Source organism: Cetorhinus maximus, chromosome 14, assembly GCF_964194155.1.
Source record: "Cetorhinus maximus chromosome 14, sCetMax3.hap1.1, whole genome shotgun sequence".
Classification (NCBI taxonomy): Eukaryota; Metazoa; Chordata; class Chondrichthyes; order Lamniformes; family Cetorhinidae; genus Cetorhinus; species Cetorhinus maximus.
The window spans coordinates 89,743,490-89,771,244 of record NC_135892.1 but is presented as its reverse complement, the minus strand read 5'-3'; the positions used below and the strand labels follow the sequence as shown (position 1 = coordinate 89,771,244).

The 27,755-nt window shown below is 45.1% G+C and overlaps 1 protein-coding gene across 1 annotated transcript in view; it reads left to right on the top strand.

The window, feature by feature from the left end:
• Nucleotides 1–27,755, top strand: part of stpg4 (sperm-tail PG-rich repeat containing 4) — an 86,392-nt gene that overhangs the window by 41,460 nt on the left and 17,177 nt on the right. Inside the window, exon 4 of the mRNA XM_078557209.1 lies at nt 6,084–6,171. Within this exon, the coding sequence (XP_078413335.1) occupies nt 6,084–6,171 (88 nt within the window). The remainder of the gene's footprint in view (nt 1–6,083; nt 6,172–27,755) is intronic.

Sequence of the window (27,755 nt, the reverse complement as noted above, 5' to 3'; positions counted from 1 at the left end):
GATTTTGCAGTCAACTGAAAAGTGATAGCATTTACTGCTGACCTCAGAGACTGTTTCCCATAAAGATCTGGCAATCTCTGTGGTGTAGTTTTCTCCTTTAAGATGTCAGTTTGAATCTGCCGCCAAGTCAACGGGTTCTCCAGGCATCCAGCAACAGTGGTGTCATCAAGCAGCCAATCACATTGAATTATTCTGACAGACAGCAAACAAGGAAGTAAAAGCAACTGAAATTTTCACTTTTAATTAAAGTTTAAGTTAAAATAAAGCTAAATAAATCATTGGAATATAGGATTAATGTAGATGCTGAAATCTCATAAACTTTTTTAAAAAATTGACGAGAATTTTTTTATCATAATGGTGAAATTTGTAATTCAACAAATAAATTACTTTTCGGGTACAGTGAGGCTGTTTAACAGTAATTATGAACTTAATATACTGTTAAAAGCCCAGTTACAATAAGAAGTAGCTTTTTCAAGACATTTTATAATGAGACTAATAGCATAAAAGGGTATGTTTTCATCAGTTCAATCATTTCTAATTGCAGCCTGGGAAAGCATAGGATCACTGACAGCAACTTTTGATTTTTCACATTTAACTACGCATGTGTGAATGACAGAAATTGCTGTTATGATGGCCCATGTGCTTTTGTGAGAAAAAATATATATTATATACTGTATATCATCTTGGGGTGATGGGCCCTTTCAGAACTAGGATCTAATTTCTGGTAAAAAAAAACTTGGTTTCAGTGAATGATCATGTGACCAGGTTGCCTGGGAGATGAACAATGGGAGAAAAAAGGATCAACAAGTTAATAATAGGGGTGTGTAGATTCATAAAGGGGGCTTTCTGTTCAAGCAGTTTAGTTTGGGAGTTTCAAATAAACTGGGGTGAAGAAAACATCTCTTACAGCGGAATTCAGTTGAATTCTAGGCATTTGCTAAAAGAGTTAAAACTCTTGTTAACTGAATGACTCTACTGAAAGAGTGTTAAATTTCTGGTACAACCAAGCTGAGGAGAGAGCTAGAGAGAGTTTTCGATACAAAATTCCATAGCTAAAGAATATTAGGATCAGGAGTGTTCTGACCTGATGTGGCTGTGGTTAAGATGCCAGAGACGCCTATGTTAAATGGGAGTTTGCAACCTTAGGATGGCTGGAGGAGATTTGAAAGGATAACCTTGTCAGAAGTAAATGGAAGACCCAAGAAAACTCAGGCTGCATATGAATTGTTGACTCAGTACTCAAACCACAGTTAATTTTTTTTATTCTTTCATGGGATGTGGCCATTGCTGTCTAGACCAGCATTTATTGCCCATCCCTAGCTGCCCTTGAGAAGGTGGTGGTGAGCTGCCTTCTCAAACTGTTGCAGTCCATGTGGTTTAGGTACATCCACATTGCTGTTAGGGGGCGGAGGGGTGGGGGCAAAGTTCCAGGATTTTGACCCAGTGACAGTGAAGGATCGGTGATATATTTCCAAGTCAGAGTGGTGTGTGCCTTGGAGGGGAACTTCCAGGTTGTGGTGTTCCCATGTGTCTGTTGTCCCTGTCCTTCTAGATTGTAGCAGTCATGGGCTTGGAAGGTGCAAATCTAAGGAGCAAATCTTCCAATTTTTGACAAGTATCTGACTTGAGAGTTCTGGGATGTAAGTCTAATGGGTGTGGAAGGAAAGTGAAGTTCAGGCATTCAAAAGAGAGTATAAGTAATTGTGTTCATTGTGCTTTTATTATCTTTCATATAATTGACTCTTTAAGATAGAAGGTAGTTACTGTATTTCATGCTCTTTAATTTTTCTGTGGTAGTAACATTCTTTTATTGAAACCGTGAACCTTGTGACTTGATTCTTTTAGTAAATACTTAAAAAAAACCTCACTGATGTCTACCAAGATTATAGCACTGTCAGTCTCAGGGGAGTAATGATGGTGAACGCCAACAGTTCTGTTGTCGCTACTACCAGAAAACTCAGCCAGCCTTAAACACAAGAAGGAAAAGATTTTGCTTAAATACAATTGGAGCTATGTCAAGCACAGGAGACTTTTATTTTTACCAGGTGCCATTTTATGAATATTTTCTTTAGCTTTAAACAATTAGAGGAGATAGACTTATCATTTAAATATTTTGGAGTTGATTCAACGCACAGAAATCTACTTTCTATTTGCCTCTGAGACTGATTATTTTGTGAGGGAGAAAGACTTCATTATTTAAATGTTTTTGAAATTGAGTCAAGGTAGCTAGATGAGAAACTTGCAGAATCCAATATCTAAATGGATTAGCAAACCAAATAATTTTCAGTCTACATGTTCCAATACTCCAATTATCAGAAATCTGCCAGTTGAATTGAAATCCTTAGCCTCCTTCTTTGTTAAACTTGAGCTTCTCTAATCTTTCCTCCTAGCTCAATCCCATTATTTGGAATTATGGCCGTTCCTCTTCTCTGCATTTTTTTCCGAAATGTATCTAATAGTTTTGTAGTGTAGTGGCAAGGACAAAAGAAGCCACTACCGTTCTCCCCCTCAACACTGTCCTATTTACTTTATCTTATCTGACTGCAACTAAAATTATGGCTAGTCATATCAATGTTAAACTCGATTGAGAAACCCATCCAACAATTATAATAAAATATGCTCCAACTTCCATGCACACACAAACACACACACTCGAGGTTCACACTCAAAGCCCACAAATGCAGATTATAAAGTAAAGGGGGCTAGATTGGGCAAATTAAAGTGCGTAAGAAATAAAAGACGTTCATAGTTTTTAGCTTGGAGTCTCTATTGGCTGTAGGCTGAATTCGATGGTCTTGATGCTTCTGATTTAAAGACGTAGACGCAGGAGTTGGTTGTTTTCCTGTAGATACAGCTGTGCAGTTGAGTTCTTTCTTTAAAACCTCTGTCTACTGCAGAATGGAGACAAAGTTAAATTAGTAGACAGGGTCCAAAATGTGTGGAGAGAGCGAGAGAGGCAGGAGCTCCACTTAACTCAACAGCTAGTCCAATTCTGCCCAGAACAACATGTGCTTAAACTACACAAAGGGCTTGGGCTGGTCATGTGATCTCTCTCCAACTGCCAGTGATTCAAACACAATTGTATGTTCCAATTATAACTTGACTAGTCTGGAGAGCTATCTTAAAAATCAAGGTCTTTTGTCTAAGCGATTAACCTTTGAATGGTTCATTTTCGGCTGCTGAATACTGTTGATGTCTTGTTAATAGGGCAGGAAGGAAGGTCATTCACAAACGTCAGGAGGTGTCATTGTCTGTTGTCTGTTGTCATTCTGCCAACTCCAGCATGATGCCGCCACCAAACACATCTTCCCTTCACCCCCCTGGTGGCATTCCGTAGGGATCGTTCCCTCCGTGATACCCTGGTCCACTCCTCCATCACCCCCTACTCCTCAACCCCCTCCTACGGCACCTCCCCATGCAAACGCAGAATATGCAACACCTGCCCCTTCACTTCCTCTCTCCTCACCATCCAAGGGCCCAAACACTCCTTTCAAGTGAAGCAGCATTTCACTTGCACTTCCTTCAACTTAGTCTACTGCATTCGTTGCTCCCAATGCGGTTTCCTCTACATTGGAGAGACCAAACGCAGACTGGGTGACCGCTTTGCAGAACACCTTTGGTCTGTCCTCAAGCATTACCCAGACCTCCCTGTCACTTGCCATTTTAACACTCCACCCTGCTCTCTTGCCCACATGTCTGTCCTTGGCTTGCTGCATTGTTCCAGTGAAGCTCAACGCAAACTGGAGGAACAGCACCTCATCTTCCAACTAGGCACTTTACAGCCTTCCGGACTGAATATTGAGTCCAACAATTTTAGATCTTGAACTCCCTCCTCCATCCCCACCCCCTTTCCGTTTCTTCCCCCTCCTTTTTGTTTTTTCCAATAACTTATATAGATTTTTCTTTTCCCACCTATTTCCATTATTTTTAAATGTATTTCCACCCATCGTTTATCTATACCTTTTATGCTCACCCCACCCCGACTAGAGCTACCTGTACTTTGCTTGTCCTGCTATCCACTCTTAATTAGCACATTCCTTTAGATAATATCACCACCTTCAACACCTCTTTGTTCTTTTGTCTGTGACATCTTTTGGTTATCTCCTATCACTGGCTGCTTGTCCCAACAACCCCAACCCCCCCTTCTCCCCCCGCCCCTTAAACCAACTTATATTTCACCCCTTTCCTATTTTACTTAGTTCTGTTGAAGGGTCATGAGGACTCGAAACGTCAACTGTGCTCTTCTCCGCCGATGCTGCCAGACCCGCTGAGTTTTTCCAGGTGTTTCTGTTTCTGTTTTTGTTTTGACATTGTCTGTGATGAGTTTCACAGACTTGCTGTCTCATCTCACTAAGGTTGGTATGTGGATTATATAGTAAAGTAAATTAGTGCTGACCATCTTGCTGTATGTTATAGTCTTCACTCCAACAAAGTCTGACATTTAGAAGTCCAATTTCATGTTTCCAGCCGATGGATTAAAAATCAATATTTGATATAAGCATGTCTTCATAACAGGATCCTTTCAGTTTTGTTCTATTGTACTTGATAATTATTTCTGAAATTTTGTGCTATGTGTCTGTAGGTAACAAAGGGCAGAATTTTACAGCAGCGGGATTTTACATTCCCGCTGAAGTCGATGGGGATTAGAATGTCTCGCCGCATTTTATGGCCTCGTCCCTACCGAAACAGGGCCGTAAAATTCTGCCCCGGACTAACATCACCAGCTTTATTTTCCAGGCTATAACTGTAATCTTAACAACTCTTTTCATAATGTGTAATTCACTGAAAGATATATCAAATCAAAAAATATAGAGGGGGGGGGATTTTATGGGGGTCAGATGCCTCGCCTCCCCAGAAGTAAAGTTGGCATTTAGCCGCCCCTCTCCATGCTGGCCCACACCGCAACAATAACGCGCTGCGGGCAGGCTTAACAAAGCCAGTGTGGCACTTTTGCCCCTCACTAGGGAGGAAGTCCCACCCTCTGGAACTGTCAGACGATCCGATTGGCCATCAGCTCCATCAGTCCCAACAGCACCAAGAGCATGTTACTGGCTGCTGCTCACGCTGCAAGAAGTGGAGTGAGAAGGCCCACGGACCCCCGATGCCAGTAAGTCCGGGGTCTTGGGCAGGGAGTGTTTCAGATGGTCAGGGAGGGGGGCAGGGGTATGGGTTTAAGGCCGGGAGAAAGATTAAGAAGTGGAAGGGTTCAATCTTAGGGGTTCGATCTGCAAAGGGCAGCCCCCGAAGATTGAACATGCCCCCCTTCCTTCCTGCCCTTTGAGGAAGGTAGTTGAAAAATCGGGCTGCCCGCTCCCACCTGTCTACCCACGCTAAGTTTTTTATGATGTTATCAGGGTCAATTGGCTATAACAAGCCTAATTGACCCTTGATTACCTATTTGAATATGACAGGTGGGCTGCTGATTTCAGTGCCCACCCAACACTTCCCCCACCTCCCCCCCCCCCTGCTCCCTGTATTATAGGGGTCAGCTTGGGGGTGGGTGGAAAGGTGGTGGGGTGGGCATATGAGCTAATTTCGGTGCTCCCCCCACCAGAAACACGCTCAGCGGGTGCACGTAAAATGCAGCCCACAAATTGAGATCACCAGTGGATCATTTGATGTTATTTTACCAATAATGGGATGTTATAATCACTATTTGATGGAGGTCATTGAACCTGTCACTAACATTCTCTCTCTGTCACTGCAACAAAAGTTCACCAGACTGATCCCTGGGATGGCGGTATTGTCCTATAGGAGAGATTAAGGACACTGGACCTATATTCTCTAGAGTTTAGAACAATGGACTTGTAGGCTTTATTATTTTAACAAAGAGCTTAATATTTATTTGGGATGTGAGTTTTTTTAAATTCATTCATGGGATGTGGGCCAGCGATGGCTAGACCAGTATTTATTGCCCTCCCTAATTGCGCTTGAGAGGGCAATTTGTTCAGTTATAGAATTATGCTGATGTTCCTAAAGAATTTGTCCCCCACTATTATAGCTGGGGGCATCAGGATTCCCTATCTGAATGATATCTGAGTAACATCCCCCAGTCTATTCATTATTCTGTACATTTCTTGCAGGATTAGTAAAGCCAATTTACGTCTACCATTTAGACAGGATAATTTTTGGTCTTCTGTGAAGAGGTTTCCAACCATCTACTTTGTTCCCGTAAGTACCGGGTAGTCATTATCTGCAACTTGTGATAATGATCGGTTGTAAGCTAGACTAAATTTTTATTTTATTGTTAGTACGGATCAGTGTGTTCATGTTGATTGGTCTATTAGTACAGTTATAACTTAGAATTTGTAATTTAGAATTCTTTTTCTCAGAGAGCAGTGGAGGCTGGGTCATTGAATATATTCAAGGGCGAGTTAGATTTTTGAACTATGAGGGAGCCAAGGGTTATGGGGACCAGGCAGGAAAGTGGAGTTAAGGGCACAATCAGATTAGCTGTTATCTTATTGAATGGTGCAGCAGGTTCGAGGAGCCAAAGGGCCTACTCCTGCTTTTATTCCTTGCGTTGTTATGTAACACTCTCCTGCTATCTTAGACACTAATAGTTGAAATGCACTTACATGACAATCATCGCAAGGGCATTTATTACTCATGTGGAGCAGAATCTTACCGACTTTGAAATTTTTCTGCTGTCGGGATCAAAAGCAGGTCATAACCCGACTGGTGTCATGACCTTGCAGGGGGCAGCCAATGAAAAGGCAGCCTCCGCATTCACCATCCTTAAGGGTTCGTGAGGTGGGAGGCCCAGTCGGAGGGCCCGAAGCTCTGGATGGCTGACAGATCCACTGGGACAGGTGGGCACTGCTGAGGTAGTTAGGGGACCGCAAAGGTGCCTCAGAATGGTGACACTCTCTCAAATTTAAAAATAAAGAATGGCCAGAACGGGCAGGCCATTATTATGGAGGGAGAACACCTCCACAAGATTGCTTTTGGCCACAGTGGCTTCATAATGGGGAGATTGAGGAAGTGTTGGTGGCCCTCCAGCCTGCTGCCAGAGAACATCAGAACATAATGGGAATAGACCATTCAGCCCATTGAACCTGCTCTGAGATTCAGTACAATCATGGCTGATCTTGGCCTGAACTCCATTTTCCTGCCAGCTCCCAAAATCCCTTGATTACTTAAGAGATGAAAAATCTGCTGATCCTAATCTTTAACATATTCAGCAATGGAACCTCCAGGTGCCTGCTGGGCTTTGGCCTCAGTGGGGGCTACCCACCCCCCCAACCCACCACACCTCACCCCCGGTGTTGGGAAGATCCTGAAAGTTGCATCAGCAACTTTCTCTCAATTGGTCCCTTAATTGGCCTATTACCTGGCACTGACCCTGCTTCTGGCAAGATCACTATGAGATGGGAACGCATTGGAGAGCCGAACTGATACGTTATTTTCAAATCTTGCTCCCGGTCCCTCCTCCAACCCCTCCTCTGTGGAGCTGATATGATTCTGCCCACCAAGTCTGCTTCCTGTCAGTCAAACTGCTGGTGCTGGATACATGGGAATTGCAGTGATTCACAGGACTGTCCCATTCCACTGGCTGAGAGAGAAGACGTAGTAGGTGAGTTTAGAGTTTAAGCATGTTCAATTTTTTAAAGCGGGACAGTTACCTTAGTTGCATGCTGGTTTTATTATACCCCAGTATTCACGAAAATCTTATTACAATACAGTGTCCCTACTCCCAGAATCTAGATATATGAAACATCTGGAAAAGATCTGCACATGCAAACGAATTACTAGTATTGAGCACCAAAATGAAAATGGAGTGTAACTCCTACACAGAAACAGGTTTTGCAGCTCAATTTGAATAGAAGCCATATGTCAAAATACCAAAATGAAACAGAGATACAATACATTTATTTTTGATAAACCTATATTAATGGCATTGCAATTGTTAATCCTATTGTACAGCATTGCTTGTACCCATCAAGGGTACAGAGTGCCTGACAATGGACCCCCCTTACTGCTAGTTAGTGCTGGTTAAAACCTGGCTAAAAACAGAACAAACCCCTCAAAACAGATACGGTGAAAGATTGGCTGCTGATTCGCTATGAGCCCATTTCACGCTGCTAGCATGGACCAATTTCATCCCACCTAGAGTCCCATTTTTATGCAAATCACAACAAAGGATTATGATTTAGGATTTTACGTTTTATCCTCCATGTAAATTTAGGAAAAGAGTCAAGGTCTGTGATGCAGGAGACCAACAAGTTTGAATAGACCAGGAGAGAAACCGGGTTGTGATAGTTCAGGTCTTTTTTAACAGCACCCTTTTCACTTTCAACACTTTCATACCATGAGGATTGATGCTATGTATTACGTGTGCTCTTACAGATCCCAGATCGAACCTCAGATGCAATAAATTGTGTACAGGCATACATAAAACACATCGTAAATCTTTTGCCTCTGGTAAAATGAATATCATCACACAGGGCAGAATTTTCCCCCCATCGCGGGGGGGGGAAGTTAAAGAGCGGGCACGCGGAGGTGCACCTCCGATCGGCGCCCCCAATTGGGGGCGCGCCGCCAATTTAAGCGGGCGAGCCAATTAGGGCTCGTCCAGCATGACGTCCGCATGGAAGCGCTATGCGCTCCCTGGGCAGGCTGAGGGGAGGTGGGGAGTCCCTAAACCGAGAGTGCGCTCTTTCATGCATGCGGATGAAAGAGCGCACTCATCTCCCTGAGGCTAAGTGCTGCCTCAGGGAGATCGGCTGAACATTTAAAAATCGGAAAAAAAAATCCCTGACATGTCCCCTTATGTGACACTGTCACATGAGCTGGGACATGTCCATAACTTTCGCAGACACTTTAATAACATTTTTAAAAGTCTACATGAAACCTCATCCCGCCTGTGGATGATGTTTCATGCTTTTTCTAATCCCGCCAGGGCTCCTGGCCTGCCCGCCAACCTTAAGGCTGGACGGGCAGGTCCTTTAATTAGTTTAATGACTCTCTCAATGGCCTCAATTGGCCATTGACAGATCGGCGGGCGCACAGTTGATTTGGCTGAGCCCCCGCCTACCTGAAAATTTAAATGGGGCGCGGTGATGTCAGGAGTTCCACCCAACATCACCGTGCATCATTTTACGTGTCAGTGAGTGGGCCCCGCCCCCCGCTCGCCGACCCGGGAAATCCTGGCCATAGACTCAAACCTTTACAGCACAAAAATTAAAAAAGTGATGAAATATAACTTTAAGGGTGCAAAAAGAATTGAGATTAATCAGATACGGCAAAGTACAATCATCAATCACAAATACCCTTTCCAGAGACTGCAAGGGGTTGGTGCATGGAACTCAGGATACATTCTGAAAATAAATCTTCAGAAGGAAATTGTGCTAAAAATGTAAATGGGGCAGAAAAGCCACCAGAGTCAGACTGCATACAGGCCAGAACAAGGAAGGTGGTTGGGGAGGAGATAGCTGAGGCACAAATCATCATTTTCCTAAGATCTTTGTAAGGGGGAAATAAAAGTCTGGAGATAAAGGTCTGCTAACAGTCTGGAGGGCAGCAAGTGTTACACCCCTATGCGAGAAAGGAAAAAAGGAAATGCCTGCAAACCATAAAATTGTGGTTATTCTGGTGAACTGGTGCTAAGATGGGTGCAGTGTTAAGATGGGTACTGTGCTAAGATGAGTAGTGTGCTAATAAGCCTTGCTTATTTAAAAGTCTGGTTCCAGCACACAATTTTGATCCTAATGACCATAATTTGAATTTGTGGAGGCACTAAATCAAACACCGCAGATTTAGTTCTCAAGTACTGATTAGACGCAATTTTTGTGGAACACTAAATGTGGACTCCACACACCCAGTTCCACTGAAGGTGTGGAGTGTGCTGACTGACACAGAACAGCAGGTTCCAGGGTGGCTCAGTGATCGAGGGGGAAGGCACACAGGCCCTCATACACAGCACTGGAGGCCATAATTGAGGAGATCCAGAGGAGGAGAGATGCCCTTTATCTGCAGAGGCGATACCATCCACCTTGCCCTCCGGTCCCTCCCTCCTCCAGCAGCCTGACCTCATCTCCTTCAATGTAAATTCAGTCGAGAAGCACGGCTCTCAATCATTTTAGCTGAAGTCCTCAGAGAGTTTCCAGAATAAATGTTGATGGAGTGTTGATGAAATCTTGACAACACATTCCAGAAAGTCTTCCAATGTATTTCAAAAGTCATCGAACCATAGAAAAGTTACAGCACAGAAGGAGGCCATTCGGCCCATCTGGTCCATGCCAGCCCGAGGACACCCAGGTGCCCTTTCTAATCCCACCTTCCTGCACCCAGCCCATAGCCCTGCAGCTTACAGCACTTAAGGTGCAGATCCAGGTACTTTTTAAAAGAGTTTAGAGTTTCTGCCTCTACCGCCAACTTGGGCAGCGAATTCCAGACACCCACTACTCTCTGCATAAAAAAGTTTTTCCTCATGTCCCCTCTACACCTTCTGCCACTTATCTTGAATCTATGTCCTCTGGTTTTAGAATTCTCCACCAAGGGAACCAATTTTATCCTGTCCACTCTATCTATTCCCCTCATAATTTTGTACACCTCAATCAAGTCACCTCTCAGCCTTCTTTGTTCTAAGGAAAATAACCCCAATCTATCCAATCTCTCCTCGTAGCTACACTTTTCTAACCCTGGAAACATACTTGTAAACCTCCTCTGCACTCTCTCCAGAGCTATTACGTCCTTCCTGTAATGTGGTGACCAGAACTGCACACAATACTCCAGTTGTGGCCTCACCAGTGTTTTATACAATTCCAACATTATACCCTTACTTTTATATTCTATACCTCTGCCAGTGAAGGATAGCATTCCATATGCCTTCTTTTCAACCTTGTCTACTTGAACTGCAGCCTTCAGGGACCTGTGTACTTGTACGCCAAGATCTCACTTCATCTACCCCTCTTAGTATATTCATATTTATTGTGTAATCCCTGTAACTGTTTGACCTCCCTAAATATATGACCTCACACTTCTCTATGTTAAAATCCATCTGCCACTTTACCGCCCACTCCACCAACCCTTTTATATCGTTTTGGAGATTATGGCTATCGGAGATTATCGGCCAATCTTCGTGTCATCTGCAAATTTCCCAATTGTGCCCCCCACGTTCACGTCCAAATCATTGATATATAACACAAACAGCAAGGGTCCCAACACCGAGCCCTGTGGAACACCACTTGAGACAACTTTCCATTCACAAGGGCATCCATCGACCATTAACCTTTGTTTCCTGTTACAAAGACAACCTTTTATCCAGTTTGCCACATTACCCTGAATCCCATGGGCTTTTACTTTCCTGACCAATCTGCCATGTGGGACCTTGTCAAATGCCTTGCTAAAATCCATGTACACAACATCCACTGCACTACCTTCATCAACCCTTCTTGTCACTTCCTCAAAGAATTCAATTAAATTTGTGAGGCAAGACCTTCCTTTAACAAATCCATGCTGACCATCCCCGACTAGTCCATGCCTTTCCTCATGACAGTTAATCCTATCTTTCAGGATTGATTCTACTAATTTGCTCACCACCGATGTAAGGCTAACTGGCCTATAATTGTTTGGCATTTCCTTTGATCCCTTTTTAAACAATGGAATTACGTTTGCATTTCTCCAGTCCTCCGGTACCTCCCCTGTATCTAGTGAAGATTGGAAAATCATCCTCAGAGCATCTGCTATCTCCTCCCTGACTTCCTTCAGCAGCCTCGGAAACAATCCATCTGGTCCTAGTGACTTATCAACTTTCGAGGATTTCAACCCTTCGAGTACTTCCTCTCTCTTTATGACTATCCCGTCCAATATGTCGCTGTGTTCCTCCTGGACTACTATATCTACATCCTCCCTTTCCTTTCTCCAAGCTTCCAGTAGAAAGTATACAGTGAAAAGTGATATACCTTGAAATTCTGAGCATTGACTTGTTTACTTCTATTCAGCTGGTCACTGTTAGGAGAGGCCTTTTAAATGAGATGTTAGCCACCAAAATAGCATTGTCTCTTTAATGAGTACTAAGAGGTAATTTAATTCTCAAATCAGTGCCCCTGAACAATTCTCCAGGCAGCCGTTCCTCGTGCTGGCTTCAGTTCCTTTATCAAGGTTGCGTCTTGCACTAAATGTGGGCTAAACCGGCTTTCAAATTAAGATCTCAGCTTGGTCACTTCTTTATCTCTTTAAGCGCCTAAAGCATTCAGCCAAAATTACTCCCAATTACCTGCTTCGTGGGTAAACTTCTCTAGAGTACATATTAGAGGATGTAATTGGGAAATAGTTTGAAAGCCATAGGCTGGTTAGCAGATGGATTTGTAAACAATATAAACGTACTGGGTATGGCAGAGCTGAGCAGAGAACCATCCTTAAAATCAATTAGTGAGCTAAAAATAATAAGGCTGTCAAGTGAATGAAAATATAATTGTGGTTAACATGGAGCCAATGTTCAACAGAAAACAATTGAAAAAAACGAAAGAAGATAAACAAAAGCGTCATGGAGCGAAGCACTAAAATGGAAGGACTTGTGAATGGGAAGTTTACCTTTAAAAAAACATTCTGATGTTTCATCAGATATAACAATGGTTACTTGTATCTACTTTTAAACTGAGTTCCAGTATCACAGAAATACTCTTCACCATGAACAGTTTAGTTCATGAGTTTTTTGTAAATTTCTGTGCAATAATAATGATACTGTAACATCAGTAATGAAATAAACTTGAATGAGATGGTTCCAGTAGCTGTATCAATTAGTGTGATTAAAACCGAGAGTAATTGAGATTAAAACGGTTGATCAAGAGATTAATTGCAATTAACTATTTAAATCATCTTCCGGCCACAGGCCAGAAATTTTCGCTCAGTGTGCGGGCGTGCGTCCGACACGCTCGAGCGTAAAGTAGAGCGCGATGATGTCGGGTGAGCGTCCCGACGTCATCATGTACTCGCACGATATTTCGCTCGGTGGGTGCAAGCGGGAGTCAGAGCTGCACCCGCCATCGGTTACAGGGCCAGTTAGGGCCATGAAAAAGGCAATTAAGCTGAATTTTACGTTGCCCGTGCGATTTCACACTCGTCGCAGGGGCAAAACGGGCAGGCGGCCAGCTGACAATTTCAAAAACCTCATCCAAGGGCAGGATAAAAAGGGTCAGCAGCATTGCCAGTATGAGTAGTGAGGAGTTCAGGAGATAGATCGCTGCTGGTTGCTTATTGGTACTTGGCAGCCTCATCTCTGTTTGGGTCTTCATTCTTAGCATTTCCAAGCTTCATTTCAGAACTTATTGGTGTCTGCAAGGCCCCCAGAGGATTCAGACTGTGTGGACCCTTCCAGGTATCAGACAGCCTTCCGTTACCCTGGTAATGGGGAGTGTGGTCTCGGCTGGTGGCACCTTTTTTTCTCATTCATTCACGGGATGTGGGCTTCACTGGCTGGGCCAGCATCATTGCCCATCCCTAGCTGCCCTTCAGAAGGTGATGGTGAGCTGCCTTCTTCAACTGCTGCAGTCCATGTGGTGTAGGTGCACCCACATTGCTGTTAGGAAGGGGGTTTCCAGGATTTTGACCCAGCGACAGTGAAGGAACGGTGATATATTTCCAAGTCAGGATGGTGAGTGACTTGGAGGGGAACTCACAGGTGGTGGCATTCCCATCCATCTGCTGCCCTTGTACTTCTAGATGGTAGTGGTTGTGGGTTTGGAAGATGCTGTTGAAGGAGCCTTGGTGAATTATTGTAGTGCATCCAGTAGATGGTACACACTGCTGCTACTATTTGTCGGCAGTGGAGGGAGTGAATGCTTGTGGGTGTGGTGCCAACCAAGCGGGCTGCTTTATCCTAGATGGTGTCAAGCTTCTTTAGTGTTGTAGGAGCTGCACTCAAGCAGGCAAGTGGGGAGTATTCCATCACACTCCTGACTTGTGCCTTGAAGATGGCTTTGGAGAGTCAGGAGGTGAGTTACTCGTTGCAGGATTCCTAGCCTCTGACCTGCTCTTGTAGCCACAGTATTTATATGACTAGTCCAGTTAAGTTTCTGGTCAATGGTAACCCCCAGGAAGTTGTTAGTGGGGGATTCAGTGATGGTAATGCAATTGAACATCAAGGGCGATGGCTGGATTCTTGTTGGGGATGGTCATTGCCTGATACTTGTGTGGCACGAACGTTACTTGCCACTTATCAGCCCAAGCCTGGATAGTGTCCAGATCTTGCTGCATTTGGACATGGATTGCTTCAGTATCTGAGGAGTCATGAATGGTGCTGAACATTGTGCAATAATCAGTGAACATCCCCACTCCTGACCTTATGATGGAAGGAAGGTCATTGATGAAGCAGCTGAAGATGGTTGGGCCGAGGACACTCCCTGCTCTGAGGAGGAAGAGAGGGGCAGAAGGGAGAGGATGCCAAGTGTCCCAATGCGGCCTCCACAGGAGGGACCTGTGAGAGGTGAGGCACAGGCACAAGCGGCGCAAGGGGTGCAGGAAGTCCAAGGCAGAAGGGGCCGCAGAAGACACCACTATCCTGTTGCCAGGGTTTACAGGTGGCGATGCACCTCAGACATGATGAGGTTGCTGCATTGCCAAAGGAGGCTCTGCCTCTCAAGGGAGACCGTGACCTCCATCTGTCAGATGATTGGGCCTGAGATCAGCTCCGACTGTGTGGGCGGACACTCCATGCCAGTAGCTCTGAAGGCCACAGTGGCCCTCAACTTTTATGCATCCGGCTCTTTCCAGGTCTCAGTGGGGGATCTGTGTGGAGTGTCCCAATCAGCTGTCCACAGTTGCGTCAAGCTGGTGACAGAAGCATTTTTCAGGCGGGTACTGACCTCTATTCTTTACCGTACGGATGAGGCCAGCCAGGCTGAGAGAGCCAGAGGCTTTCTAGTGATTGCTGGGTTCCCCCACATCCAAGGTGCAATTGACCGCACACACGTGGCCATCAAGGCGCCAGTGAGTCAGCTGGGTGCCTTCGTCAACAGGAAGGGATTCCACTCACTGTGACCACAGGATGCATATTCTGCAAGTCTGTGCAAGGTACTCTGGCAGCTCCCATGACGCATACATCCTGAGACACTCCAAGGTGCCGAGGCTCTTCAGTGCTCCAGCCCGACTGGATGGATGGCTGCTGGGTGACAAGGGCTATCCATTGAAGAGGTGGCTCATGATGCCTCTCCGCCACCCAAGAACAGAGTCAGAGCAGCGTTACAATAGGAGTCATGCCTCCACAAGGCTGGTGGCAGAGAGGACCATAGGTCTTCTCAAGATGCGCTTCCGGTGCCTGGACCATTCAGGGGGATAACTACGACACCCCCCAGAGTGAGTGTCACTGATAGCGGTTGCATGTTGCACTCTCCACAATCTGGCTCTGGCAAGGAGTGACCCACTGGAGGAAGAGGATCTTGATGCACCTGATACAGGCCACAGATGATGAATCCAGTGGTGAGTCAGAAGAGAAGCACGGTGAGGAGAACATTGAGGGCATGGAGGCAGACCTCAGTAACCTCCAGGGAGACAGGGACACCAGGGATGCTTTGATCCAATGCTCCTTCAGCTAGGCTACCAAAGACCTGCTTCACCTCATGCCAGGGCTGCCGCCTCCATCCTGGATGTCTGAAATAACCCTTTCATTTGCACCCAAAGTCCACTCAATGCCTGTGCAATAAAGTATCCAGCCACTCATATCCAGCATTACACACTGGCGTACCCTGCACCAGAAAGAAAATAGGTGAAGCATACTCAGGCCATCAGAACCAAAGCAAATTTAATGATATTGTCACGTTGAAACCATAATGACATTACCATTACTGGTGTTGATGTCCACACCAGCAGACATATAAACCAAACATAAATGAACAGAAAAGCACCTGTGAACTGTCCCTCTTGTGCTCAACTTACGTTTCCGCAAGCTACGTCTTGGTGCCCCCCCCTCGCTGGCACTGACATTGCATACAGCCTGGTGACCCTGCTGTCTTGTTGGCCATGATGACCTTGGCGGTTGTCCTCTGGCCAGTGGAGCCTGTGCTGGCCCTGCCTTGGAGGGAGCAGCCAGTGCCACGGCTGGCATCTCCCCAGTCGCTGCAGCCCCAACAGATGCCACGGTCACTGGTGGAGGAGCAGAGGAGCTGGCAGATGGAGTGTAATGTGGGAAAGTGTCCACTTTGGTGGAAATAATAGAAAAGCAGCATGTTATTTGAATGAAGGGAGATTGCAGAACTCATTGGTACAGAGGGATCTGGGTGCCCTGGTATAGGAATCACAAAAAGTTGGGATGCAGGTGCAGCAAGTAATTAGGAAGGCAAATGGAATGTCGTTAATTGTAAGGGGAATCAAATATAAAAATAGGGAAGTTTTGCTGCTGCTGTACAGGGCCTTAATTAGACCGCATCACAGAATCATAGAATTGTTACGGTGTAGAAGGAGGCCATTTGGCCCATCGGGGTCTGTACCGGCTCTCTGAGCATTTTAACTTAGTGCCAATCTGCTGCCTTTTCCCCGTAACCCTGCACATTGTTTCTATTTAAATAATCATCCAATTCCCTCCTGAATGCCTCAATTGAACCTGCCTCCACCACACTTCCAGGCCGTGCATTCCAAACCCTAACTACTCGCTGTGTGAAAAAGCTTTTTCTCACCTTGCATTTGCTTCTTTTGCAAAACACTTTAAAACTGTGCCCTCTTGTCCTAGATCCATTTATGAGCAGGAACAGTTTCTCCCTAACTACCCTGTCCAGACCCCTCATGATTTTGAAAACTTCTATCAGGTCTCCTCTTAGCCTTCTCCTCTCCAAGGAAAACAGTCCCAACTTCTCCAATCTTTCTGGAATAATGTGTAAAATATTGGTCTCCTTACTTAAGAAAGGATATAATTGCATTAGAAGCACTTCAGAGAAGATTCACTCAACTGGTTCCTGGGGTTATTGTATGAAGAAATTTGAGCAGGTTGGGTCTATACCGATTTGGAGTTTAGAAGAATGAGAGAGGTGATCTTATTGAAGCATATAAGATCCTGAGGGGACTTGACAGGTGGATGCTGAGAGGATGTTTCCTCTCGTAGGGGAATCTAGAACTAGGGGGCACAGTTTTAAAAAATATGGGTCTCCCATTTAAGATGGAGATAAGGAGAATTGTTTTTCTTTCAAAGGGTCATTAATCTGTGGATAATTACATATTGCCACTGAGGCAAAGGAGAGGGCTTCCCACTTTGGTGATGCCACCCTGAATGCACTATGTAGAGAGGTAGGGGCCAGAAAGGAAGCCATGTTTCCGGTGGGATTGAGGTTGGGACGGAGGGCAGGAAATCCACAAGATTGAGACTCTGAAGGGAATGGGAGCAAGTAGCAATTGGTCAATGTCCAAGGTCTGGCTTCCAGAATGTGGTAGCAGTGCTGATAAAAGTTTAATGGCCTTCCTCAGATGGTCAAGGTGAGCGATTGCTTTTGAACACTGTTCAGTGCATCAGATCCCCATTACTCCCTTACTCACCCAACAGCACACCCTGACACTCGAGGCTTACTTCCAAAATCCTTATACTATGCTTTGGCTACATGCACCTTCCAACCACCATGCTAGCCACACACACTCTTACATATATCTGGGAATCTATAGCTATTCAGCTATGGCAGGCAAAACACTCAATCACACTGACACATAGGGCGGAATTTTCCGGTCCCACCAACAGGGGGAGCCATGGCGGACAGGGCCATTTCATTTGGCGGGAGGCAAAGAATCTGTTTCCCGACAGTGGGATAATCTGTTGGAATTTTGTTCTCCTGACTTTCAAGGCAGGTTAAAGACGGGTTGAGTTTCCCAACGAACAATGTCGGGAGCCCAATTTGCATTCATTAGCATCGCATGCATGGTCATTAAAAGGCCACCTCACCGGAATTAAGTTCACCCTCCAAATTAAGTTCCCCACCAGCGAGAATTTAGAACATTCACTTTTACGACTGTGTATAAGTGGCATGCACCTGGCGAGCTTCACTTCTTCCACGACTTTGAGGTCAGTAGATTCTGCTTTCACCTTCTTGGGGACTTCGCATAACTTCACTCATATCGAGTGCCGGTAGCAAAAGCTGCACCAAGGCTGGACACAGGAGGCAGGCTAAATGGGGAAGGAGGGGGGCAGCATATCCGGGGAAGGATGGGAGAGTGTATCCGGGGGAGAGGGAGAGCGCCCGGGGAAGGAAGGGGGAAAGCGCCTGGGAAAAGAATGGGGAGAATGTCCAGGGAAGTGGGGAGAGTGTCCGAGGAAGGGGGAGAGGAATCCAGGGAAGGAAGGGAGAGAGTATCTGTGGAAGGATGGTGGGGGAGAGTGTCCGGGGAAGGAATGGAGAGAGTGTCCGAGAAAGGGGGGAGAGTGTCTGGGGAAAGGGGGGGTATTATCTGGGGAAGGGGGGAGAGTGTCAGGGGAGGCGGGTTTGACCAGGGAAGATACAAACAAAATACTGCAGATGCTGGAAATTTGAAACAAAAACAGAAAATGCTGGAAAAACTCAGCAGGCCTGGCAGCATCTGTGGAGCGAGAAACAGAGTTAAAGTTTTGAGCCTGTATGACTCTTCTTCGGAGTTAAAGAGAAGTAGAAATGTGATGGAATTTATATTATTTAACGGCGTGGAGCAGGTAAAGCAGGATTGAAGGTCAACGATTGGTGGGGACTAAGGAGAGATTGACAAAGATGTTATGGACACAAAACAAAGGGAGTGTTAATGGCAGTAGTGAAGACTAAAGAAGCTGCTGACAGCTTCTGCTGGCATAGAGGTAAGAAAGCAAAATGTGTTTATGGTAGAACAAGGGTCAGCACTCTTGGAAAAACTAACATAAAAACAAGTGACAGATGGCCCTGTTGCCAGGGTGGTGGTGGGAGGGAGGGTGGTTGGGCAAAAGGATAAAAAAAAAATGAACATAAATAAATAATAAAAACATATTTGAAACAAGGATTAAAAAAGGGATGAAGATAGAGGAGAGATTTCATGGTCTGAGGTTGTTGAACTCAATGTTAAGCCCAGAAGGCTGTCAAGTGCCTAATTGGAAGATGAGGTGCTGTTCCTCCAGTTTGTCTTGGGCTTCACTGGAATGCTGCAGCAGACCAAGGATATACATTTTGCACATGGCTCTCATCTCCCAGGCCAAAGAGCAATGCCTTCATGCACTGTCATGTATGAACGGGAGGAACAATCCTGGTCCTTCAGGATGTCCTTCACCTGAAAGAGATGGGGTGGGGAATGCCATGTCTAGACGGAGGCCAGACAAAGGGCGTAACACATGCCTGCTGCTTTTGAGATGGAGAGAAACCTGTGAAGGACATGCTATGAAGGACAATTCATTCACAGATTCAATTAGGCTTCGATGATGCAGCCTGCAAGCAACCCTGCCTTGGTAATGTCTCCCTTGCAGGTGCGGAGAAGGAGAGCCCATGACAGATTGGCATAGCCCCAGGAAGAGCAGCAAGAAGCTGTGGGGCCTTAAGAAGGTCAAGATGCTGGCGAACAGTGTCCACTGCAACGGCAAGCATTGGCCTGACCATTGGTGCATCACAGGCACTGTCCTTATCTAGAAATGAACGAAAGGCAATGAGAAACCTATAAAGGACATGTGCCTTCCTACACCTTGGGATGTGGTGGCTCACATCTGCCAGCTTCTCTAGTACAAGCTGCAGCTGCAAGGACTCTGGAGGAGTAATGCGGAGCTCCTGGCCTGCAGTGAGTGAATGTCTGCCTGGATGCCATTTAAATACAAGATTTGCTGTCACTTCACAGATGCATAATTAATGAACTGGACAGTGGAAGATTGCCCGTATTCAGATATCCCTAACCCTAACCCCCTCCCCCACAAAGCCTGAAAGCTCCCTGAAATGGAATCTGCCAATGGAATGCATGAACCTCCTGCAATCCACCCTACCCCTTTTTCTCATCCCTACCCTCTACTTATGCTTTTGTACTTTCAGATAGTGAAGAATTGCCAACTGCTCAGCCACTGCAGCCTCACACAGAAAAGCGAGATAAGGAACATGCCTCTAAGGAAGAGGCATCATCAGTTGACCTCACATTCACAGCCAACAGCCCAAATACTGGCACTGCACAAGCAATTAGAGTCTAGTTTAGAATCAGGATCTACACGTGGTTAGTCATCAGGCATAAGTGGGTTGCAGATATGACAGGGGGATAGATCAGCTCATCTGCAAATAACCTAGAGGGCAAGATCGCAACCAATGGGGTAGCACTGCGTAAGAGCACTGGTTCAGACAAGGTACAAGGGTACAAGGTAAGACAGGCACTAAGGGGATGCATAAGAATGATTTGTCTCTATGGTTTAAGAAAGTAATTGAGTGACGGTCTTTGCTGTTGGCCTTTATTGAGTGATGTTGGCCAATGGGACATTGTGATGGGGAGTCTGAAATGGATGAAGTGGGCAGAATTTTCCCAGTCCCGTGGAGGCGGGGATGTGGGATGGTGCCATGAAATTAGGGGGAAGCCATGTCGGTACAGTTCCTTGGTGCATTCCCTCCACCTTTCTCTGGGCAGCAAAAACCTCCAAACTCTCTCAGCAACTCACCACAATACTTGCATTAGATTTGCCTGAACACAAGAAAGCAATCTCTTCCTTGCCTCCACCTATCACTGGCCCTCTATCTGGCTCTACCTGTCCCACCCCCCTTAACCAGCTTATATTTCACCTCATTTCTATATTTCCTCAGTTCTGATGAAGAGTCATATGGGCTCAAAACATTAACTGTATTCCTCTCCGCAGATGCTGTCAGACCTGCTGAAATTTTCCAGCTATTTTTACTTTTGTTTCAGATTTACAGCATCTGCAGTATTTTGCTTTTACTTTAGTGTTTAATTGACTGCCACTTCTCTTCCAGGAATGCCTACCTTGAAGAAGTACTGCACTTCTCTCCGACAGGATTTCCACTTGTCTCTTTTGCCCTGTTCACCTTCATTGCTTTCCATTTCTCTCCTGGTGTTTGACAAAGTCAAAAGCACCTCAGCTGCAACTTGTCAAGTGGCCCTTTAAATAGCCTCAGAACAGGGCCTATCTTGCTCATAAAGCTTGTTGTTTCAGGAGTGCATGAGAAAGACGTTGCCTACACATTTGCAGTTCTGAAGAAGAGTCATACGGACTCGAAATGTTAACTCTGTCTTTCTCTCCACAGATGATGTCAGACCTGCTGAGCTTTTCCAGCAATTTTTGTTTTTGTTTCAGATTTCCAGCATCCACAGTATTTTGCTTTTGCTTACGCATTTGTTGACCAATTTTGGTATCCTGGTGTTGCACCATCATGATCGCGCATGTACCTTGGGTGCAGTTGAGTTATACCCGTGTCTTCGTTCCAGTTGATTTATACCCATGTATGTCATTCCGGTTGAGTTATACATGTGGGCCATGTGGGAAATGGGCAGCGATGCTGCATGTATTGCAAATCATCAGGTAGGCTTCTATCTGCACCACATGATTGAATTTCACATCCTACATCTGCAAGCTGCACATTTGATTGGCTAATTTTCTTTTCTCTTTTCTCTTCCAATATTACTCATGTTCCTATAATTTATAACATGCAATGGCACCTCCACGATTTTTTATATTTTATAAAAATGATATCATCATTGAAAACAAATGACACAGTGAACAAAAACCATTTCAGTCTCTGCTGGGATAAACTCAATAATTTTAATCATTGTACATGTCTATAATTGTAATTTTAATCCCTAACCTCCCTGATGGCCCATTAATGTAGTACTAACTTTATAGATCAAACAATCTCAGGTTCAATTCCTTGGCACTGAGTTTGCTGCTTTCAGCCAAGCCTGCAGCTGAAGTGCTATAATTGGCTTCAGTGCCCTTGGGGCTAGGTTCCCCACTCGTGATCACTAGGCAGTGATCCCTGGTGAAAAGTGGGGTCATGTGAAGAGAAGATGAGCCTCAATTCTGAATCATGGTTGAACAACCTGCTGACATTTGCTGTCTAGCCCCACACGAAGAATCATTTCACTGTTGATCATGCGTTCTCTATATATCAGCCAAGTAAGAAATGTGAAGGCAATGGAAATGAATGCTAATATCTAAATGCCTTCATTCTCACATACCAAACAAAACATTTTCAGCACACATGCAGCTGTAGAGACTATTAAAAAATGTTTTCCCTAGTTTCCTCTCCTTTTCTCTCCAGAGAACACTTACTCATTATTCTTGCTGGGGTATAGTTCCACAGGTGGCAACAGCTTTCCAGTATCTTAACATTTTTCATGAGAGATCATGGATAATGAATGTTGGCAGGTTATTTAACCATTAGAGGTAAACAATTGAATCTGATCTAGTCCATACCCATATCTTTTCTTGCCGGTGTGATTATAAGCATGAAATGGTTTGCTCCTCACTGCCTCATATGCACTGAAGTCAATTGTAGCACCAGTTCAGAGATTAACTATCTCACTACAAACTATCATAGAATTTTGCAACACATAAGGAGGCTATTCAGCCCATCATGCCTATTCTGGCTCTTTTAAAAGAGCTATCTAATTTTTCCTCTACTTGCTCTTTGCTCACAGCCTTACAGATTTTTCCTTCAAGTACATATGCAGTTCCCTTTTGAAAGTTACTTTTGAATCTGCTTCCATCACTCCTTCAGGTGGGTTGCATCTGGGACTTTCTTGTCTGTAAAGTTCAGTTATACTCTCTGGAGTTGTATTGTATTTACCATCTGAGCCACTGAGGGAAAGTCCCAGAAGGGAACATGCAAAGTAAAATCAAATAAAAATAACTTAACTACCCCCAATGAATCCCATAATTCACTGCCCTAAACATATGTGAGGTAATCATGAGGTACACTAATTGTGTCTTCTGCTGAACTTGAGCCCAGGAGTCCACAGTGTCTGCAGCTTCTTGTGATTAATTTGTTTTGTACACAGAGTGCTGCTTTATTAAAGGACGGGGATAGCACAAACACAGCCTCATCTGCACATGGTTTGTTAGAAGCCATTTACATAGAGGCAGTGATATCACCACTGCTGAAAACCAGAAATACCCACCAATCATTAAAAGATCCCACAGTTCAGGCCCCTGGCTCATAGAAACAAATACTTAACTCAGTTCTGTTATTAAGTTGATCTAAAATGGCGCAGCAAGTTGGCACCCTTCAGTGTGATAGGAAGCCAGTTGGCATTGGGACTTCATCAGAATTACCTGGGAACTATATCAAAGTCCAGGGCACAGGTCCCAGATATTGGAGAGTCGTCCCATTCTCATCTTTTACGCATCCATCCTGCAGGCAGCCAAAGGTTGATATGGGGTAGCAAGAATCTAAAAGTAGCAGAATAAAATTTAAAAAGGCAAAATGTGTCAGTATTGTTTAGCGATTTCAAACTGTAGATTTTGTAGAATTGTACTTCAGGCATAAGCTCATCTTGATGTGGAGTGATGCATGAAACATGCTCATCCAACCCCACATGAATCTTCACAGTCGACTTGATTTTGATTTTAGTATACTAGCTCCAGGCCTAGGAAACACCTGTGATTGGGAAGACACTCACGAGTGGGTGGGAAATCTCACACTGCTACAGAATTTACATAATCTACAGAATCAGAGATAACCTTCGTGATTTCAAGAATTTGAATGCCACAGCGTTTCTGTGGCTCTGGTTTTTAACTACCAGCGGATTTTCAGGTGGAAAACTGTGTTGGCTGCTTAATTTCACAGCTACCCGCGGAAGACTGAGAGCTGGCTAATTTTAACAGCTGGACCTCATGTAAATCAAATTGAACAGCTTCCCCCTTGTTCAAGGTGGGACATGTTAAAACATCACAGCCTGGAGTCACCTTGTGCTGTTGGGCATGTGGCAGTATTGAATGGTGTCCCACAATCAGCAAATGGGGCTAGAGTGTGGAGACTAATTCATGGCCGTAAAAGCCTAAACTTCCCTTGCGGAGGATGGCTGCTTCCTTTTGGGCCTCTTTGGTGCCCAATTCCACTTGTTGCTGGTTTGACCTGAATGGAAACTCATTTTTCCTTTCTGCTCAGACTCCTTAGTAAAATTTAATGTCGTGTACATGGTTGCCCTCCCCTTTGCTTAGAAGAGTAGGTGAAGATCGGAACCTGGCAGTCCCCAGCGGTTCTCGGATGGATATGTAACTTGGGCAATTCTAACCCTATCCACATGGCAGAACCCAGGCATGTGGCCAGTTAAAATTGCCCCTATTGTCGGAAGATTGAAAGTGAACGATAGCAGCCTTGTGATTTGATAGAACTTGTTTAAATGCGAAGGAGAGGATTGAGGTGGGCACTGGGCACTACATGCCTCCAAGAAGAACAGCTCAGAGGGAAAGGAGGAAACACCGTGGCCTCTTAAGGACCTCATCTTGCCAGCAGTGGGCTGGGTAGTCGTCAAGTGGGAAGCCCGAAAAGCTAAGCTCTTGGGAGAGGGCCAGGGCGGTATCCCTGTTGTCAGGTATCCATGATCCCTGTCCTACTCTCATTCACCTGTGGCGCGTGTCCCATGCTGATCCTGGGCCTCTAGTTTGTGCATTGCTAGCAGCTACCACTACTCCCCCGGTGGCGCTGGTGGCAATGAGGAGCTGCCAGCTTCTGATTGGCCGACAGCTCTCAGGGTCCTTGATCCTGGGGAATGCCTGCTGCTGGCTACTTAGGTGCCTGGCTGACACTTAACACAGCAGGCTTTCCTCAAAGAAGGTGACAGGGGGCTCTCACTGGCAAGATCCCTGTCACCTGGATTAAATTTTGCCCTGCTAGCAGGATTGCCTCTTCCTCAACATTATGCACCTTGAAACTGAAGGAAAAAGTTCAATAATATTACCAGGTCAGCCAAGGTACAGGAACCACCATGGCCTCTCAATACTCTGCACTAGGTACCAAGGCAAGTGTCCCTCACACTCCTTACAACCTTACCACAAATGTCAAAGAGACAGCAAAGTCCCCTAAGCTTTCACTCAGACGTGTTCCTTTGTTCACATCTTTACATCTTTCTAGTCTTCAATAATTCTATCATTGAATGTATTTGTCTTTGCACCCAATGTGAACTGCATATTGTTACTTGGACATTATGAATTGGAACCTCTCACTTTTATTCTGTTTGCAGGATAAGACAGCCCATAAGAATTCTCAGCAATCACTTATTGGAGGACCCTCTAACTTTAGATACTTAACCCTATATGAGGAACGGATGAGGAAATAGAAGATGCCATCAGATTATGATTTGTTGTAAAGTCTCCTGCTTTTCATTCTCATCCTATTTTCTTATTTACTAACAGCCAGCAAAGCATGCTCTTAAACTCTTTACCATGCCACTCCTACTGAATTAAGTGCATAGGTTGTCCATTAAGACACCATTTAACCTTTCTTCCACAGAAAGTCAGGCAAGCCCCCATTAAGACTGGATGTTCTAACACACGCCATCACTCACCCTTTCCTTCCCAGATGTTAATCAGATATTCATCCTTGGAATTTAGTATTTCAGCTAGAGGGGAGTACATTAGTGAAGCACATTAGGTGAAGCACATGTCATGAGTGCACAGAAGCGGATCATGTTGGCAGAGGAGGAGGTGGGGCCTGATATCTGCTGGGTCAGCCTCCTGTTTGTTCTGAAAATCTGGACCAAACAAAAAATAGAGGCTAGCTGAGCATCAAGTGTTGGTGCAGGCATTAGAGACCTTGCCAAGTAATGCGATACTGATCACAAAACAAAAACAGAATTACCTGGAAAAACTCAGCAGGTCTGGCAGCATCGGTGGAGAAGAAAACAGTTGACGTTTCGAGTCCTCACGACCCTTCGGCAGAACTGATGGCAGCTCAGCTGGAGGGATCCACAAGCTGCATATGAGCAGCTGCACTTGGTGCTATTTGCAGCAATGAATTCACCATGGACCTTTTGGCAACTCCAGAACATCTGCAGATGTGATGCCAGATAGGCAGTCAGGGCTTCTCTCCCACAGATGGTCAAACTGCAGCAATAGAGGCCCATGGTTTGAGAATGAAATGGATTTTCCATTTCTGTGTTGAAAGACTTGGGAATTGATTGGAGAAAACCAGAGGCAAGTCTTTACTGATTCCATTGGTGCCATCAGGACTGTTTGTCTCACTTAATATTGACGGTGACGAGCAGTGCCTAATAGTTGGGGCATTGCTGAAGTGGGCAGAGATGTTGACTCTCTTGCCAACTCCTTCTTGTATCTGGACAAGTGTCAGAATACGCACTCGCCAGAGTTTCTATGTATCAGTGAAAGTGTCACTATCTGCAGAAAGTCCACTTCAGGACTCGGCTATTGAGAGGCAAGGGCTACCTTCTGTTCCAGGATGCTCATATGTACACACAGTAAGCGTATACACCTGCCAACAAGGTAGCCCAGAAAAGCATCAGACTAGGTTGTGGGATTGGCCTTGCTGGATTTCTGCCCATTTCATGCATGACATTCTATGCCCACTTTATGCCAACAATTATGCATTAAGTTACTCTAAAGAGTATACACATTCATCAGTGCTGTTCATAATGGTGTAGTGATGATGGCATTGGGAGGAGTTCCACTCCAGTAAGATTTAATTAAGACTTGCAGTAAGATGCAATAACCACTGTTAGAGCCAAGGAGATAAAGTCCGTCATGAATAAGCAGGCAAGGGCATTGCGATCTAGTGTTGAACTGAGCAACCTCCAACTGGGAAATGACAGGTACTGGGCTACTGAAATTCTTTTCAAGAAAAGGTGGAAGATATCTCTGAGCCTTAGAGCAGGAGCAACAACCCATCACACTGAATAGCCTTGGCAACTTTTTAAATTTAATTCATTTATTTCCAAAATGTATAGCGAGTGGAAAGTGAGCAAAGGGGAGGAAGAGGATGAGGCCAGGAGAGGATAAATATTCTTTAAATGAGGAGAGTGTTAAGGAGGTTTCTGCAGGCAGTGAGTGAAATATCAAGGTCGAGATGCTGAGGGAGGAATTTCCAAAGGCAGAGACTAAGGTGGGTAAATAAGCAGTCACTGATAGCAAAGCGGAGGGAGCAGTGAACCCCTTGTGAGTTTACTTGGATGGCATGTCTTCTTGTTTGATTTTTATAATGATCATTGATTAAAGTGGTGAGCCCACCATGATCTCTGCCGCTGACCCTGCCAAGCCTTTTGAGTCATCAGCATGCCTTTGCCTGGCTAGTAACACGGCCCTCAGCACTCCAAAGACATCAGCGGAAAGTCTGCCGAAGGGTTTGGGCCTGAGGAGTGCTGGGCCCTTTGGAAGGTGCCCATGAAGCCCCTTTATTAGAGGGAATCACTTTGAAAAATGTTTTAAAAAGCGTTGGGGTAATTTTAGGCCTTGAGCCTGGCCCGGATTTCTAAATGGCTCTGATATCTAACAATGCGTTGGCTAGAACGTCAAAGAAGGCTTGGGGCACAGGAAGTCAAGTATTTGGTCCCTCTCACTTCAATCACCTTGTAAGGGTATAGGACGCTGCATTCACATAAAGGCCCCCTGTGCACTTTGGCACTAAGCCATTGCCCTCTCTTAAGTATATCCTTAGCCGGAATTTTACACTCCCCAACTGGCGGGTTTTTAGGTGGGCGGAGCATGAAATTGAAGGGTCAGGATTCACTCCGGGTTCCTGCCTGCCCCGACCAAACAGTGATTTTACTCTGGGGTGGGTAAGGCCTTGGATGGGAAGCCTGCTCTTGGCCCAGTTGAGGCCCTTAAATGACCAATAATTGGCCACATTTGTGAGCCGTTTTCTGCCCAGCCTCAATTTCTAGGCTGGTGGGAGGATTGAACTTGCGTGGGGCAA